Below are 18380 nucleotides of genomic sequence, written 5' to 3'. Positions count from 1 at the left end.
TTACTTTATCAGATAGACGACTTCTGAAAATGACTCGCCAGTCAGTCCTGAAGACAGTAAATCGGACTTTTTGATTTTTCAATCTTGGTATGACTTGAATATCTATAACACGATCACCTTTATATCTTGATGCATGCTCATAAGATTGGGGAAACCTGTAGTCAGCTGAGACTGAGGAAGTCACTTGGATGAGTGACGTTTTCTCCCACTGAAATGGTATATCTAGATGAACAAAATAAACTTTTTGGGATCACCTTTATAGATACTGATGTTACACAGCCTGTAACCCTGTTACCCTGTACACGTGTATGGAGAACATTAGCTGTATATAGGAATATAACAATATATAATGAGGAAATATTGCACTGTGTCACACTCTACATTCTTATTTGACTGCAGTTTATGTAGAAGGAGGACCCTGGTGCCCTTTTAACCCGTTTTTGTGTACCATGTTCTTATCAAAGAGTCTTCAATCAGTCTTTTTAGATAATGAAACAAAGCATCTCTATTAGATAGGGAAATTAGATCAATTAGGCCCTTGTTATAGCTGCTTTTGTGTTCTACTGGTAGTTTGCACTTTCTCCTACCTGACAATCAAGCTCTACTTTTGGGATGAAAGCTCCATAACAACGATGCACTCTGCCTAATAAAAAAAAGATCACCTTCTTTTCACATTTGCAGTCTGACTAGCCCAAGTGTAGGGCAACGGGCTGCACTGTCAGTTTCTCCAGGCTGCCAGGGTCGTTACATCACTCTGCGAGGACACGCCTTTCTGGGTGGTGACACAATCGAGGAAAAGCGCTCGGAGGGGGAGGGGTGTCCCGTCGGCAGGCACACAGACAGCAGGCAGCAGCTGCAGCGACAGGATCTGGCGCTGTTACTCTGCACTGAAAACTTTCACATTACGATTTTAGCTCCGAAAAACACACACACGCAGGTTTAGAAACACTCCACACACTCACACGCACGACCTCTTTCTAAAATGGTAGACCGCGAGCAACTGGTGCAGAAAGCCAGGCTGGCCGAGCAGGCAGAGAGGTATGATGATATGGCAGCTTGCATGAAATCGGTAAGTAGGCTTCCTCTGTAATGACCTTTCTTTTCTCTTTGTCATTTTCTGTCATAAGTAACCTCAACAAGCTCTCTCTCTGTGTGTGTGTGTGTGTATGTGTGTGTGTGTGTGAGAGAGATAAATGTTTCAAGGCTGTACAGACCTAACGGTGGGGCAGGGGACTGTGCCTGTGTGTCACAGCACATTTGGGCTTAAGTGGACAAGCCGAGGACAATTGGTGTATGAAACTTATGATAAAAGATCGCATTTGAGAGGAATGCACGTCTGTGAGTATGATAGGGACAGGCTGTAAAAAGATTTGGGCTACATCATTTTGAAGAGGCCCTGTGTTCACCGTTCACACAGCAGATATATCAGTGAAATTGATCACATACATCGAAGCTCAGTGAAAATCGGTGATTTACAGTAAATCGGGGGAGGGGGTATCGGATGGGTGCTGTAGTGGATTGTGGTCGTTTGAAATGCGGACTGTCTGATCTTGGGGCGGTGCCTTTTGCCAGGCTCCTTCGTAACCGGCCGGGCTGCCCGGGTGTAACAAGAACCGAGAGAGAAATGAGTCGCAGAATGGCGATAAGAAGCCACTGAGTCATCATCTGTCTGAATCAATCATGGGTTCACAGTCAAAGGGATCCTGATCGACAGATACGCATATCGTCTGGGAGCAGAGAACGAGCTGGGTTGGTACCAATGATGATGAGAGTGACATCGCAGGCTGCTCGTGTTCCGGTTTAAACCAAATAAAGAGCCCTCGACTTAATGTGAAATACCCTACCCCCTCCTTCTCGGGCACCGTCTCTTCTGCACATTTGGCGCAGTGAGAAAGGGGCAATGTTGGCTGAAGGTTGCTCGCAAATCGATTTGCGCAGAAGGGGCGCACAGAAGTGTATCCACCTTTCAGACGTGGGTGTCGGTGCACGGACGACTTTCCAGAATCATCCATTCGGTAGATGCCATATTGCAGCAAATGCACACTCGCGTGAGCGTGATGGAAGCGCCAGTGTTCAGTCGATGCTTCTGTAGCAACCGCATCCCTGCGTCCTCGACCTCTTACAGCAGGTTCCCCACACAGAGGCGTGCCGCAGCATCTGCCAGGATGCAGCACAGGTCCAACCGTAGTGCACCATTTCACTGGCAGTGCATCTCACAGCATCAGGGCAGTCTGAGCCATCTCACAGAGAAATAGAAGTCAGTGAATGCTGGGTTGACCTGAGCTACTTTATTTAAAATAACGGACATGGAGATTATGGCTAGTGTCTTTTTTTGCTCTTAAGATAAGAGATAAAGAGTTTTCTCGTGTCATATTTCTACATGATCATTTCTACATGATCATCTGTTATGGCCGTTTTCAGTTAACAGAGCTGCTTTCTATTCATGGTCGTCATCTCCAAGACTCAACTAGTAAGCTGTCAGAGTATTTTAAAGGCCGTACTGCATGCTGCTTTCCAGGACCGGCTTGTAGTGGCAGTGCCAGAGAGGGGGGCTCCACCCCTTCCCATTTGTGCCGAGTCAGAGAGTGAGAGAACAAGCTGCCCCTCACCCAGCCTGTCTCTCTGCACCACTGGGCAGTGGGGTGTGTCTGCTGCCTCGCCCATCGTTTGAGGGGAATCCCTTGCCACTGCAGGCATGGCAACCGCCCCGGTGGCAACGGAACCAAATAACCAGAAGGACGGAGCGTCCCCAGGAGGATTTGTCAGGCTTTAAGCTAAGGAGCTGGGCCCTACCAGAATGAATGATATGGTTTCTGGGCTGCTGTTGGGAGTTTTCACCACTGTCTTCAAATTTGATTACAGAACAGCATGTCCCAGCTTCAGTTCTACTTTCTACAACATGAATAAGTTATTACTTCAATAGATCTAGCTGTTGATTTTTAAGAAATTAACCATATCCAGAGAAGCTTATTTCATTAATTAGTCCAACTAAAACATCTCCACAAAAAGTAACTATGAGGTCTCCCTAATTTGACAAAAATATGATAATCACAGATAATACAATAAATCTGTGTTAGCAATTTGACATATTTTAGGATCTCAGAAATCCTACCAAAAATGATGGAGCTAGATGTTGTCTCTGGAACTATTTTCTTAAATTTTTTAACATAAGTGCTATCCTGATCCAGAACTACCACACTATTTGGAAGCGGCCTGTCAGGTTCACATAGCCGAGACAAAAAAAAAATCTTTAAAACAAGACAAATTACAGTTCTTGAGTCATGTTGAAGTACTCATCGATAACCATATGCTACAAACACATGACACAGTACCCGGTGTTACTCTGCCTGTGTTTTGTAATAGTGACAAAACCCCTGTTCCACTGAAGTAAAGAAGTTTGTCACTGTGCCACACAGTGACTCACACAAAGAACAATATGCAGAACTGATAAAACTATTAAATCATAACACCGATAACATTGCACGATCTGATATCGTCGTGTTGGTGTTGTTCCCAGATCATCATCCTAAATGTTGCTCCAGGATCAACATTGCAAGTGACCAATCAGAATGTTGTGACGTCATACTTTTGCGACTTCGGGAAAAACTGGCGTGAAACAAAAAACTGTGCTTAAGCTGCGAGAAACCGCCTCTGTCTGCCGATCAATGGACCCTAACCCTAACCAACCCTTTAATAAACGGTAAGCAGAATTGATATTGTCCTTGCAACTTTGGAATTTCATAAATGAACGAATGGATTGGCGCGCAAAAGAATAACGTCACAACAATGTGATTGGTCACTTGCAATGTTGAACCTGGAATAACATTTTCATGATGATCTGGGAACAACACCAACACGATGATATCAGATCATCCAATAAGATTACTGACATTTAGCCAGTGGTGGCTAATCAGAAATATTAGTTATTAATTATTAATTTTTAATTGATTAATAGATTACTTAATAGAGATTACACAACTAATGCTACATTTGAGATAATTTTCTTAACCTGTTTTCATACACGGGAAATATTCATCTCTTTGATCACTTAAGCTTAATTCACACATCCACTCAAGTCTGTATGTTTTTTGCGGAGCGAGAATTCTGTAATTAGTCAGTCCAATACAGCCTCAATCAACAGACATGGCAAAATTTCTAAGTTGACCACTGTCAGTTCGGAGCATACCACATCAGCATGATGGAGGTAATTTTATGGCATGGGCACAAAGCCAGTCGCTGGTGTTGATCGATGATGGTGATAGGGGCAGAGATTGTTTTTCAGTGGTAGAGCATCTCAGGGGAGGGAAATCTGTAGTTTCTGTCTTAAAGCATTCACTGACTACAAAAGATTATTAAAGTATTAAAAATGAACCATTTTAAGTCATCTGCACAATTAATTTGAAAACCTGCAAAAATGGAGGAACCGTGTATAAAAATGTCCGTAGTTCATGTTAATGGAAGCAACTGTACTCATAAGACATGCACATCTATTAATGTGGCTGCACGAAGCCTGAGCCCTGTGTTGCTTTCTAAGTGATCAGTAAATGTTAATTGGTTTGATTGTCATCATAACTTTTAAATAGGAAAGCGTCCGCGGCGATCAGATGGACATGAAAGAGATTCAGACTCCTTGAGGTTAATGAAAACAGGGGCCATGTCTGAAAGGGGCGTCAATCGCTCTCTCTCCCTTGCTCTGTTTCTTCTGCTTTCTGTTTTTTTAATTTAGAGAGCCAGCTTCTGTCATGTTCAGTAAATGTGGGCGGTGACAATCCCGTTTGGCCCAAAAGTTTTGTAGTCATGGTTGCTCAAGTTTATGGACATATTTGGCTTTTTTTTTTCTTCATTTTATTTGCAGATTTGCAATGTTGATCTGAAAGACCTTACCGTCTTTTGTTTGAGTTACATAGCAACAGCGGCTAAGAGGCCGGTTTACTGTGTATGAACATATATATATGTTTATGAGAAGGCAGGCAGCCAGAGCTGCTGCACTTTAACACACGCATTTAACTAAGTCACCATAGGTAGTTGTACATTGTGTTGACTTGACCCCATTAGTTTGAATAAGCCTCCTCCCTCCACTCCACACCCCCCCCCCCCCCCCCCCCCCCCCAACATAACACACCCTGTTGGAGAGCTTATTTCTTTGTCTTAGGAAGTGCATGGCACAGAGAGCCAAGGCTTCCATCACACTTAATAAACTGAGCCCATTATTCCCCATTCAGTGCATTAGCAAAAGTATTGTGCTGCAGCTGCTCCATACACTGCACCTCAGTTTAATATGTAATGGCTATAAAAGCTTTTGCTGTTCGATAAACAAATCATGGTTAATAACAGCAGGTGCAAGACAGAGCTCTTCAAATAGGTTAGGCTGCAAAGCTGTCAAGACTTGTGGTTTATTTATTTATTTTTCCCCCCAGAAACAATCGCTTGCTAAATTACAGATGTTTTCTATTCAGCATTTTCTGTACCTGCAGCAGTTGTAAGTAATCCTGAGGAACCAAAGATCGTGTGGGGGCAAAAATACATTCTGTTTTGCAGGTGGTGATCACTTTAGGATGAGTGCAGAAATACAGCGTAATACACAGTATGTAAAACTGACAGGCTGTTATTACGGAACTACCAATATACTGTAAATGAAAGGAGCCTGGTCCATACAGGCAGTGACGGTTCCTCCTCCTCTATTTCTTCAGAGATAATAGAGAGAACAAAATATATGAAAAAGACCAATTGGTTAACGTGACTATTACCGCATTTCAGTATCATTTATAACTTTACAATAACAATAGCAATGACATTCAATTTAATTTCAATTATATACCACCAAATCGCAACAACATTCACCTCAAGGCACTTAAAAATTGTAAGGTAAAGACTATACAAAATAGAGAGAAAATCCTAACAATTAGGCAACCCCCTATGATCACTTGGCAACTGTGGGAAGGAAAAACTCCCTTTTAACAGGAAGAAACCTCCAGCCGAGAGGGACAGACATCTGCCATGACAGGTTGGGGTGAGGTGAGGCAGAGACCAGAGTCATGTATAATAGAGTAGCTATTTAATTCTAAAATTATGTAGCATTTTTTAAAATTATTTAACTGCCTTTTCTGACTGTGTTTCCTTTTCCCCCATTTTCTGTTAAGTGACCGTTATGTTGTTGCAGCAGCTCTGATTGACTGTTAAAGAAATGGAAAGAACAAATTTGGACCAAGGGGCTTGTCAGGGAAACTGATGGAGAGCGCTGCTTTTCTGGTATACCTTTAGGCCTCGATCTGTGGCTCGATCACAGCTGTCAAAAATTATATTCCAAAAGTCTGATCTACTTACAGAGGTCAAAAGTATATATAAGTTTTTTCCCCCTAGTTTTGCCTCTTAATTACAGTCAGTATTTGCAGTAACATAATTATCATTATTATGTACTTGGGTACTTATTACAAAGAGTCTGACTTGTCAAAACAGTGGTAACAAACCATGATATTACAACTTCCATCTTCACAAAAGGTGTTTTCCCTTAAATACACAGAGGTATCTGTCCTCCTGGCCATTTTAAAAGGCCAGTCCCTTCGAGACAAAACGTGAATTATGTTCTGGATGCTGCCTTCTAGTTAGGGCTGCCACAATTAGTCAACTAGTCACGATTACGTCGACGATTTCGACTGATTTAATAGTCGACGCGTCGTTTGAAGCTTTGTAAGATCACAAAAGACGCAGGAATAAGTAGTAGGATTTAAGAGTGTAATAACGGACTGAAACAGAAGATGGCAGCACTGCATGTACAAGGATGCCAGCTGCCATTAAACCCAGAAGAAGAAGTAGCTTTGTCCCAGAATTCATAGCGCAGCCCAGCTCAGTTTTCAACAATGGCGGCAGCTAGTTAGTTTTAATATTACTCTTATTATTCTTTCTGGGTCACAAAATAAAAGTTTAACATATTTTCAGGCGAGACTGTAACTGTGTAAACCAGTTTATCAAGACACCACATATTTTCAAAAGTGCGCCGACATTTTCGGAGACGTCTGTTACCCACTAGCTCGATAGCTAGCCGGGGGAAAGGCTCACTAGAGGCCATGAGAACACCGGACTCCCGGCAAATCATTTTCAAACCCACCGCCGTCTTTCGCTACTCAGGTTAAACATATATAAGTCACTTAGATAACTTAAAAATGTTATCGTTTGGCTTTTTTTTTAGTATTTTATTTGTTCTTGAGTAAATCGGTCTGGCTGAGATTAAAGTTATAGTTTTTACACAGCTGAATAAACGTCAAGCAGACAGCTGATTATCAGAAGTGTGAGATGCTCGAGAATATACTCCGGTGTCCCGTTATATTTTAGATAGCAAGGAGTTTCTTAAACTTCACTGAAACAGTCTGCAAATTTCATTAAAATTTAATAAACCATCAACTTGTCTTTATTTTTAGTTAGCACATACCTTAAACACTTAAAGCTGTAAGCTAATGATAGTTATATAAGAGCAGACGCATACTGGTGCAATAAGCCGTACGTTTTATGTCCAATGGATGCATGATCTGATTAGTCTACTAATTGCAAAAATAATCGGTGACTAGTCGACTATCAAAATAATCGTTTGTGGCAGCCCTACTTCTAGTGACACTTTAAATTCTTCTCCAAAGCCCTTAGTGGTAGCTTTTAATCACTGCTTAATTTTTACGTTGAATCTAAGTAGAGAGGTAACATGGCACCACTGGTGTATGGTGTATGCCACTACATCCATCCATCCTGGGTTTATAAGCCCACAAAATGTTTGTAACTCACCATTTCCTGTTTATCATCATTTTGTAGTTTTTGCTTCAGGTTTTTGGCATAGAAAGTGTCATGTTCTTATTCTTTGTCTTTCGAGGGTAAGAACGTACTCCGAAACCTCAGTCCAATCATGAACGTACCCACAGTCATCTTGGGACACTCACGGATGGCCTGAAATGATTTTTGACTCACTGTTGAGTCACAAAGGCACTATGAAAAACGCCCACTGGACCCACCTACATACACTATAATCAGGCTTATTTTACAGCATCTCAGAGCTGTTCTCACATTAGCACCAGTGTGTGCAGTTCAACAGCTTCTTATTATCTTGATGTCGACTTTTCCCCACAGACGTGTGACAAATGGAGAGCAGGGACATAAAATGCTAGAGCATCGTAAGGCCTCTCGCTGACACGCCTACCCCAGACCTGTAGTATAATTTTTTTTTCTTCTAAGACCCATTATTGCTCCAAGAGCATTCCAGAGTTGTAAAATTGCCTCCTTTTGGTCCGATAAGTCTCTATACACATTAACCAGTTACACAAACCAGACTTCTAGGATCACATTTCATCACCCGGTGCTTAAAGAGACATGCCACCACCAGGGCAGCACTGTGTGTTTTCCTTCAAAGTTCCTGTTCACCTGAAGGTGTTTATAGTCATCATGCCGGCGTGTTTTTGCTGTTATACTGTAGAATGAATCTTGTATGGCGACAGAGTCAGTGTCAGTCAGCAACACAGTTACCAGGCCTATATTTATAAAACTGACCAGGAAAGAGTTCTGCCTGTGTGTGTTTGTGTGTTCTGAATTCATGGAATCTAGATGTGTAACCTGTCTAGGTTACAAATGATGATCATCATCATAGTGATGGCAAATGTCATATTTTTAGAAGAATTATTGAAGTTGTGTCTTTACTGCTTCAACAACCTGATGCGGGTTATTTGTTGGGGGCCTGAATGGCCCTGAAAGGGATGAAGACTTTAGAAAGATGACAGGCCAGCCCTTTTTGCACCAATAATGCTGTCAAAGAGGAATATTATTCTCTAGTAATTCCACACCATGATCATGCGTCTTTTGTAGCTCGAATGTCACCTTTGAACATCTGAGACAACTGGCAGTTTGATCCCGTAGATACATTTTATTATTATATTTATTTAATAGGCAATTACTCTGTAATAATGGGCACGTGTATGTGTGTTAGTACCCAATTAAGCCAATGTTTTCCTTCACTTTTGGTTATGCTGTGTGTTGCCCGTTCTGTGACTATAACAAAGCCCCAAATTACATTAATTAGTGTTTGGCATCCCTCAATCCTAGTCCCTAGCCTACATATTTCTTATTCCCATCTTTCTTATTCCTTTTGCATGATCGATTCTTTTTGTGTGATATAGCTGGATACAAACATTAGCCATACTTATGGGAAAAAAATAGCATATGCAAGTAACATAGTAACAAAGAGCTACTTGACTTGTGGCTAAATTGGCTAACCCTATTCATTCTGCCAATGACGTCAGGTGGTCCATGGCGCCTTTGTGTTTGCCTGCTTGAAAGAGGGTCAGAAGGGGGGGGGGGGGGGGGGTTGTCACATCAGGTAGGGGGAGTAAATGAGCAAAGGAAAACACAGAAGTAAGGCATGGGGTAACAGGGAGAATGGGAATCTATGGGATTGCAAGCTATTAAAATGGAAATGGAAGGTTCGAGCTTCAAGTTCGAACCCAGATTCTACTTGGGCCCAACACCCTCACGGCCCCACAGCTCTCTCTGTGATATTAACAGCCACACGGAGAGCTGTCAAAGAGGAAGTTATCGATTGTTCTGCCTGGCCTTTGTTTGCATTAACACGCAGTTGTTTGGGACTTTGACTGCCTTGTGTAAGGACCAGTCACGAGAGCAGGCGCGATTGATGAGCTTTATGGGTAGACAGAGCTCCATTGTCATCCCCACACCCCAGCTTCCGTCAGGGCTTTCTGATCACTGTGCAGCCTCCTGAAACAAAGGCAGCCATGTTTGTACAGATGGATTGAGTAGGCCTTATTTTTCTGACTTCTCTGCTGCTCCAGCAGTGACCCACTCTTGCTGGTTGCATTCACTGTTGGTCAGATACTTGTATACGCTAATTGTAAATTAATGGGATGAGGAAGAGTGTTGAGGGTGTGTTAAGGAAGGACTGATGGGCAGAAGGCTGGGCAAGCTTTCTCCTGTTCTTCTAAGTGGGATCATTATGTACTCTGTCCTTTTATTGTTTCCCTGTCTTCATTCTTTCACAGTACAGAGGTCTCATTTATGACAATTGTAATGTTTGTCCTGTGTAGAAACACTCCTTAGTGAACAAGATTACACCTGTAAAGCTCTGCTAGTGGAACGATTGCATACTGATGTTTAGCTTTGCCATAAAAACGTAAAGCTTGATGCTATGATGGCACAATAAAACAGGATGAGAGATTATTAAAATCGCATGAAATGCCAATAGAACGCAAAGTTATTGTTATTCTGAGCAAGGCTGAGTTACATCACTTCAATTCAGACTTTTTTTATATATTTATCCGCCCTGCTGACTGAAATTGATATTTAAAGTGCTCTGCACATTGTTTTGTTTGTTTGTTTGTAACCGTTTCATCTGATCTAATGGGAGAAAGGAAGGCTTATGGGGCTGTGTCCAGAATCCTTTGGTCAGCATTAATGTGTTCGGTAAACCAGTCGCCGTCCTCTGACCCTTCATGAAACAATTATTTAATGTTTTGTTTTAACCGTTTTTACTCATCCCTAACATGCTGTAGCTTTCACTACATCATCAACCATGGCAGCATCCGCACCATGAGCAGCTCATGGCCAGTTTCTCTAACAGAGATATAATTTATAAACGAAAAACAAAGGCGCTCATAAATGAAGCAGATTTTGTGGTCACCATGGAAACTGGAGATTGGATCACAGATTGCTCCTTCACCCTCCCTTTTAAAATTCAACCCAGAGTTATGGCTACTTCATGGATTAACAAGGTAGAAAATTTACAGCAAAATTGGGAGTAAACATAAAGGCGGAAACAGTTCACCGAGGCTTGGAGGTTCTGTTGTGCATATGACAGAGGTGTTATAGTGACTGATGAACCACAAAGGTCAAAGGGTTAAGCTTTCCACTCTTTCAGTGCTGCTGAGCAAGACCCCATTGTGTGTACTCTGACAAACACACTTACGCAATCTCTGAAGAACACATTTTACTATGCAGTTGACACATGCTAATTTCTTAACACTGTGGCAACAGTGTGTCACCTTACATTCACACACCGACCAAATCAGGGTGTAGACGAGATATTTTCTGTTCTTGTGTGCCTTCTACAGACAATCCTAATCCCCAGAGGATGAATCCCATAAAATTACTTTGACAGCTGGGAAGTTTGTCTTTTATTATGAGGCTGACCACTTGTATTTTTAATGAAATATTGGAAATTATTCACAACAAATGAAGATAATGCCTATGTTTGCATGGGTTGCCTTAAAAGTTGGTACAGAAAAGACACTAGTAGTCCAAAGAAATTTCTCTACAAGTATGAATGTTAAAATGCACAAAATCTGTCTGAGGTTTCCCTATTTGTATGCATGTAAGTCCTATCAGTTGTATGGTAACCGGTGTGGTGTTCAGTACAGGCATTGTGAAGGCCTGCTCACTGTGATTGGTCACTGCTTTGTCACGCTCACGAAACTGTACTGTGCTGAAAAAGAAAGTAACAACAGGCTTTATATTTAAGAAAGGTCTGTAAAGATGCCTCAGCTGCACAGTCTCTGTGGGATATAAAGGATTAAATCCTCGAGCCAGACACAGGCCTGTCAAAACCAAACAAAACCAGCTTTCAGAGCTGCTGATAGCCAATGAGCAGTTACCTCACAGGGTGATGTCACATGCTGGAGGCGTGGTTTCATTTGCTAATGCAGCGGCTGTAGTATTGGGATGTAGTTGGTGGGCATCTTGTGACTGTTTTAGTTTAACAAGTGAACAAATAATCAAGTTTTTACTGTTAAAATTATATCAGCTGTTGAGTCATCTTCATATACTTGAAAAAAATCCATCAACTCATTTTCCTTCTTGCTTTTCCAGGTCACAGAGCTGAATGAAGCACTATCCAACGAGGAGCGGAACCTCCTCTCTGTGGCCTATAAGAATGTGGTTGGGGCAAGGCGTTCATCCTGGCGCGTCATCTCCAGCATTGAGCAGAAGACATCAGCTGACGGCAATGAGAAGAAGATTGAGATGGTGCGGGCCTACCGGGAAAAGATAGAAAAGGAGCTGGAGTCCGTCTGCCAGGATGTGCTCAACCTCCTCGACAACTACCTGATCAAGAACTGCAACGAGACGCAGCACGAGAGCAAAGTGTTCTACCTGAAGATGAAGGGCGACTACTACCGCTACTTGGCCGAGGTTGCAACGGGGGAGAAGAGAGCCTCGGTGGTGGAGTCCTCTGAGAAGTCCTACAGCGAGGCCCACGAGATCAGCAAGGAGCACATGCAGCCAACCCACCCCATCCGCCTGGGCCTGGCTCTTAACTACTCTGTCTTCTACTATGAGATCCAGAACGCGCCAGAGCAGGCGTGCCACCTGGCCAAGACAGCTTTCGATGACGCCATTGCCGAGCTGGATACCCTCAACGAGGACTCCTACAAAGACTCCACTCTCATCATGCAGCTGCTACGAGACAACTTGACGCTCTGGACGAGCGACCAGCAGGACGACGAGGGAGGAGAGGGCAACAACTAAGGAGTCTAGAACCCCATTCTGCCAAAACAACACAAACACACGCGCTCACAAATGATGACAAAAATAATAATAATAGTTAAAATGTTCTTAGAAATGTAAAACAAAACAAAAAAAACAAAAAAAACAAAGGAGGGTGGGTTGGGGGGGCGGTGAAACCTCGGCGGCCTATTGAAGCCGATGGTTGCTGACGCGGCTGCAGTTCTTTATTTTTCCACAGATTTAAAGTGAAAAAAAAGGTAGGCAGATGAAGGAATTTTAGTTTCAGAAATAACCTACAGTTAAAGAAAAAAAAACAATAGAAGAAAGAACCCCCCTCCTTGATAGCCTCTGCAGCATTTGCCAAACACTTGTAGATGCAAGAGGTATGCCATTGATCACAGTGTGACCATTGGGTATTGATACCTTCACACTGGCAGAGACTGGTCTCATTGTGCAAATGAAGCTGAGCTGTCTTGCTATATTCGACGAGGGAGGAGCATATAGAAAATTCAGTTTCGATGCTTGAGCAGCGGGAAAAATGGAGTAACCTTGAATGTCACAAACTTTCTTGGTGAAAGAAAGGGAGGGAGAGAAAGAGAGAGAGCAAGCAGGTGGGTTGGGAGATGAAGATGAGCTTTTCTGGGGGTGTTGAACTTCATTGCGTAAAAACGTACTGACATCTTTAGTTGCACTGCGTGGGCCCATGGTCGTTGAGTGAAAAGCAGGTTGTCTCTGTTATTGATAACAAACAACAACAACAAAAAAAATTTGTTTGCTTGTGTCAGGTATTTGTCCTGCTCAGTCACACGGTCATACTGTAACTAAAACTACAGATTCATAAAGTAAACTTAGTGCAGCTTGTCCCTCTCATGTGCTGATGTGCTTTATTAAATAAATTAACTGTTTTTGGACACCCAATTCTTATTGTCAGTATTGTCGTTACTACTTCTATCGGCTCCTTTTGTTTGTCAGGAAACTATTTGATCGAGATAGTGAAAAATACCATCAATTTTCACCTTTAAGTAATGCCGTCTTCAAAACAATTGGCAGGGTCTGATCTGAAATGTCACCTGGAACCACAGACCCGATTAGTGAACAGAGCATGATCTGTGGACAGAGAGCACATGCACTGTTAAAGTGGAAGCTGTAAAAGCAGACATGAGGTTTGTGGATTTACTTTGTCTTCAGTTTCTTCTTGGTCGAGAAAATGCACTTGCCTATTATACTGTTTCTTCAGTGTAAGATGATAACTGCTCCAATAGTCTCCATAATACAATCTTGTGCATGCTAGTGATGTATTTATACAGTAGCTTCAATTTATTAACTTATACTGTAGATGTTATGCATTCATATGAACATGGAATTACTAGACCTTAATTGGATTATTTTCTATTTATTTCTTTTTATTGCGATTGTTAGTTAGACCTTATTTTAATCTGTGTTTTCTTTACTCTATTTGCTGAAGTACGCTATACCAAAACAGTGATTGTTAACAATAAATTGATCTGTTACGGACATCGCTATGGTTGATATGCAATTCTTGGCAAGGGGGACTAAAAGCAGAAGGCAAATTAGCTTATGTTGTGCCACTGACCAGCACAACACAGGCCGATGGATTCATGTTTCAGTGAGGAGACGCCGCATATTTGGAAGCTTAACAAAATTAGTTCACAGAGAATGGTTGGTTTTTTTTTTTGGGTTTTTTTTTTTTGAGCCAAAATTTAATTCAGTTTCATTTAAATAGCGCCAAATCACGATAACTTTTGCTTCAAAACCCTACAAAAATACAGAGAAAACCCCAACAAGCGACAGTTGGGAGGAAAAACTCCCTTTTAACAGGAAGAAACCTCCATCAGAACCAGGCTCAGAGACAGGCAGCCATCTGCCGGGACTGGTTGGGATCTTAAGGGGAAGGAGACAGGATAAAAGACACACTGTGGAAGAGAGCCAGAAATTAATAATCACTAGCAGAGCGGACACCTAGCAAACGGCTACCAGCTCCAGCTGAATAACTGTTGTTAAATTGGCCATTTTAACTTGGAACTATGCTGATTGACTCTCTCCTAGAGCCAGCCTCAAGTGGCTGCAGTTTTGGCCACTCTAGCGTTACCTTCATTTTCCATTCAGCAACCCTGAATTACACAAGCAGAAGAAGAATGACAGATGAATTTACAGGGCCTGTCTCTAGAGGTCTTTTTTCATTGGTTTTTTGGTTTTCTTCCTATACAGCCAAGTGTTGACAGCACCCATGGTCCTCAGTGCACAGCACTTTCCTGCTACATTATCATTGCTTTTAATTGAAAGCAGTTCAGCTTTTGGAGCACCACTTTCCTAGCCAATGTTGCTGTCATTAGAATGTCAACACTTAAATACGGTAAAGTTGAAAACTTAGAACAAGATGCTGGTTGCATCTTGTTCTAAACTCTTAAGAATATCTCTGAAAATTTCTGAGGATGCCTATATGCCTATAATATTAATGAATGACTCTTCAAACTTCAGCATCTTTACAAAATTACATAATGCAGTAGCCCACACATATCTGAGAATACAGCTCCAAGAATGTATTTGATGTACTGGTACTGATCCTGGTTGAAACACAACACAGCATAGCAGAAGTCTCCCCCCAGACACACCAACGTCTGATTTTATACAGACGTTGGTGTGTCTGCAATGAGACACCTCAATTATAGGCTGGGTTCTCAAGGTTCTCAAATTTACTTGTTTTGGATTTTAGGCTTTTTGTGATATAGTCCATGTTGCTCAGTGTTTGTCTAGGTTCACTACAGATATCTAATGTGAACTGTACCAATCAATCCAGTTATTTTACAGATAAAGACAATTCATGCTAATCAGACCTGCAAATAATCCAGAGTATAGACTCACATACACACATATCTACAGGATCTACAGCGAGGACATTGGGATTTCATTTGGACTGGATATGTGTGGTTAAATGGTTGAAAAGAGAGGGAAGGTGATCTGGACTGAAGGGGTGGAGTTGTGAGAAGGGAGAATAGCAGATGTGCAGGAGAGCCAAAAGTACTTGGCTATCCCACAGGCCACTGAGAATCATGATAAAGATGCACGAAGGTCAGTCACAGCCAGATACTTCCAGATACGGGTGCTGAAAGGCTAGCTGAACAGTAGGAAAAAGATGCAAGCCATTAAAACACAGGCCCTAATAGTCATCAGTTACCCAGCTGGAAAAATAATCCGGCCACAGAATGGCCGGCCATCCACATGGATGCCACTGATTTCAAGATACAAAACCTCCTCACAATGCACAGAGGTCTATATCCAAAGTCCAGCACCCTGAGGCTCTATGAGCAATGGAAAAAGAAAAAGTGAGGGTTAGTTTTAGAACCAAAGTCCAGGATGACAATGGAGCATTCAGAACACATCAGGAAGATAGCCCCACGAGATGAGCTACTTCAAGAATGCCTCGGGCAGGTGAAGATAGACAGTGATGAAAAAAGGGAACCAACATACACAATTAAGCTTCTGCTTAGGAGGTGCCATCAACACAGAGGAAGAGAAGATATCAAGATATGCTACCAGTGGCTAAAAAGGCCGCTTAAAGGACGAAGCAGAGGCTCTGATCATGGCACCACAAGAACAGGCCCTTCAAGCTGTGACAGCATACAATGAGAAATACTACGAAGTGGCTGGGATAGTTTACAAAAACATCCATATGGACTAGACGTCCCCAAGTCCCGATGGGAGATCTTCTGTTAGAGGTCTAGACAGACAAGCTGCTGTCCCAACCAACAAGAGATAGTGGTGGTTGATATTTCCCACATCCATAAACATAAACTACTTTATACTCTTTTTTTTTTTTTTTTTATACTGCAGACACTTTATTCAATTTATTCACTTACAGTTACTTATTTACTTATTCAGTCACTTTAATTTTAAAACTGTATATACTGTACATTCTGTGTATTTATTATCTCATTCTTATTGCCCGTTTATGCCCTGTCCTTATCTTTAACGTCATGCTGCTCTGTTGTATCTTAATTGCCCCTTGGGGATAAATAAAGTCTCTCTGATTCTGATAAGAGCAGAAGACCACAGACATTGGTACACATAATGCCAATGTCAGTATAAGTTTCTAATCATTCAGAAAGCACTGAGTGAACAAGAAAACTGCTCATTTATGCAACATTGTTGTGTCCAGGATTTTTTTTCCCCCTGCAGGTAAGTTGGCTGGAACATCACATTCTTTCTCTGTCTTCTGTCTCTGCAAAAGACTCTAATCATTAATCCAACGATGTCTGTGTGGGAAGCAGTGCTAATCAAGAATGGCAATTTGTCAAATTAACATCTTCAGTCGGGTAGGGAGGGAGAGGTAATTATTGGAAACAGCTGGTGAGTGTTAATTTGTCAGAAGGCAATCAACACTGGCAAAATCCTACACTGTTGCTATGGAGAAGAAAAAGCACCACATCTGTTCATCAGTGCACTAATCTGAGGTCCACACACCTGATGACAAGATCATTCATTTAGTAGATCATCATTAACCAAGTCTGGGGTTTTTTTTCTGTTGCTGAAATGCACATTAGATTTAGAGCATGAAACGACTACTGCTGGGTGCAGAGTGAGTTTTATTGTACTCTTCATCCCAATTAAATGATTTATATACCCGTCTTGTCATGATCTACACAAAGGAGCAATGAACTGGTTTCTTTTTCAAGATTATGTCAGAGATTTTCTCAGATATTGGAGGAGCCAAAATTTTACTAGTCTAGATGCTTATTTTTTACTCTACAAAGACAAAGCTGTTACACTAATACCACTGATCTACGCTATTTAAAAGATGAAAAGTTGTTTGACATGAATATTTATGATTTATGCTGTTAATGCTGGCCTACAGTAAATCTAATATTCATGTTGTGAGTAATTTATTGCTGCCAAACCCTACAGTGATCCATGGGTGCTACTCTTGATTGTATCTTATCAATGCTGGACTTTGGTCCATATGTCTATTATAATAACATATCAGTGTGTACGCCTTAATAATGAACTCATTGTATTAGGCCACATCTGTGATGATGATAACTGACTGAGTTATCGTCATCAGCCTTTTTAGTGTAGGTTGTATGAAGCTGATGTCTTATAGGTTTGGTAAGCTACTGTAAAAATTCTGCCAGTGACCTATTGGTGCTTGTCTTTTTTTTTCCTCGTCCAGTTTAAACTTTGTTTTCTCTAAATATTCTACCCACTGTATGATATCCAGCTGTATTACTACTAAAATAATATTCACACACTAACAATATTAAAATAGTAAACTCATGTGCTTAGCATTTACATTTTAGCATAGTTAGCAGCACTTCTAACAGTAACAAGTAGAGGCTTTTTGTTATAAAGGATGGCTCTAACCAGGGCTTAAAATGTACCAGAATGGACCACTAACCACATCATGTTAATGTTTTCATGCAGTCATGGTGACAATGTAGGATCAATGACTGATCACATGATTATCTAGCAACCACTGGAAAAATGAATATTCTTTAACCAGATGTGTGTGGTTCCTGGAGGCTGATGGCTAGTACTTGCTTATATGGGATCATCTGATTGTTGGGTTTTTCTTTGTAGTATTATAGGGTCAACAGCAACAGTGATGCTTGGTAACCACTGTGAGGTAGTCAGGCACGAACGTCAAGGAAGGTGGTAGAGAAGCAGACTATGCAGACATTTCAGGTTTTCAGAGGTGAGCAATTTATTTACAGTGAACTTAATTTAATGTATAACTTAACAAAACTTCCCCCAAATCAATTCAATTAACAAAACTCAACATAACATGGCTCTGGTGATACAGCTCACCTCTCCTCTCTCCTGCATCTTCTTCTTCAGTCAAGCTTAATGGCAGCTTGCATCCAAAACTGTTGCATTACTGC

At 41.5% G+C, this 18380-nt stretch overlaps 1 protein-coding gene across 1 annotated transcript; it reads left to right on the top strand.

Annotated features, from left to right (window-relative positions):
• The first annotated feature begins 805 nt into the window (after positions 1 to 805).
• On the top strand, positions 806 to 13998 carry ywhag1 (3-monooxygenase/tryptophan 5-monooxygenase activation protein, gamma polypeptide 1). The gene is made up of 2 exons (XM_085420033.1): positions 806 to 1069; positions 11848 to 13998. The coding sequence occupies exons 1-2, from the start codon at positions 983 to 985 to the stop codon at positions 12502 to 12504; spliced, it is 744 nt and encodes a 247-aa protein (XP_085276159.1). The 5' UTR covers positions 806 to 982; the 3' UTR covers positions 12505 to 13998.
• Positions 13999 to 18380: the final 4382 nt, after the last annotated feature.

Source organism: Rhamphochromis longiceps, linkage group LG10 (genome assembly GCF_057381845.1).
Source record: "Rhamphochromis longiceps isolate RC_006_pf linkage group LG10, R_longiceps_female_GT1.1, whole genome shotgun sequence".
NCBI lineage: Eukaryota > Metazoa > Chordata > Actinopteri > Cichliformes > Cichlidae > Rhamphochromis > Rhamphochromis longiceps.
The sequence above is the reverse complement of the archived record's forward strand: the minus strand, read 5'-3'. Positions and strand labels throughout refer to the sequence as shown.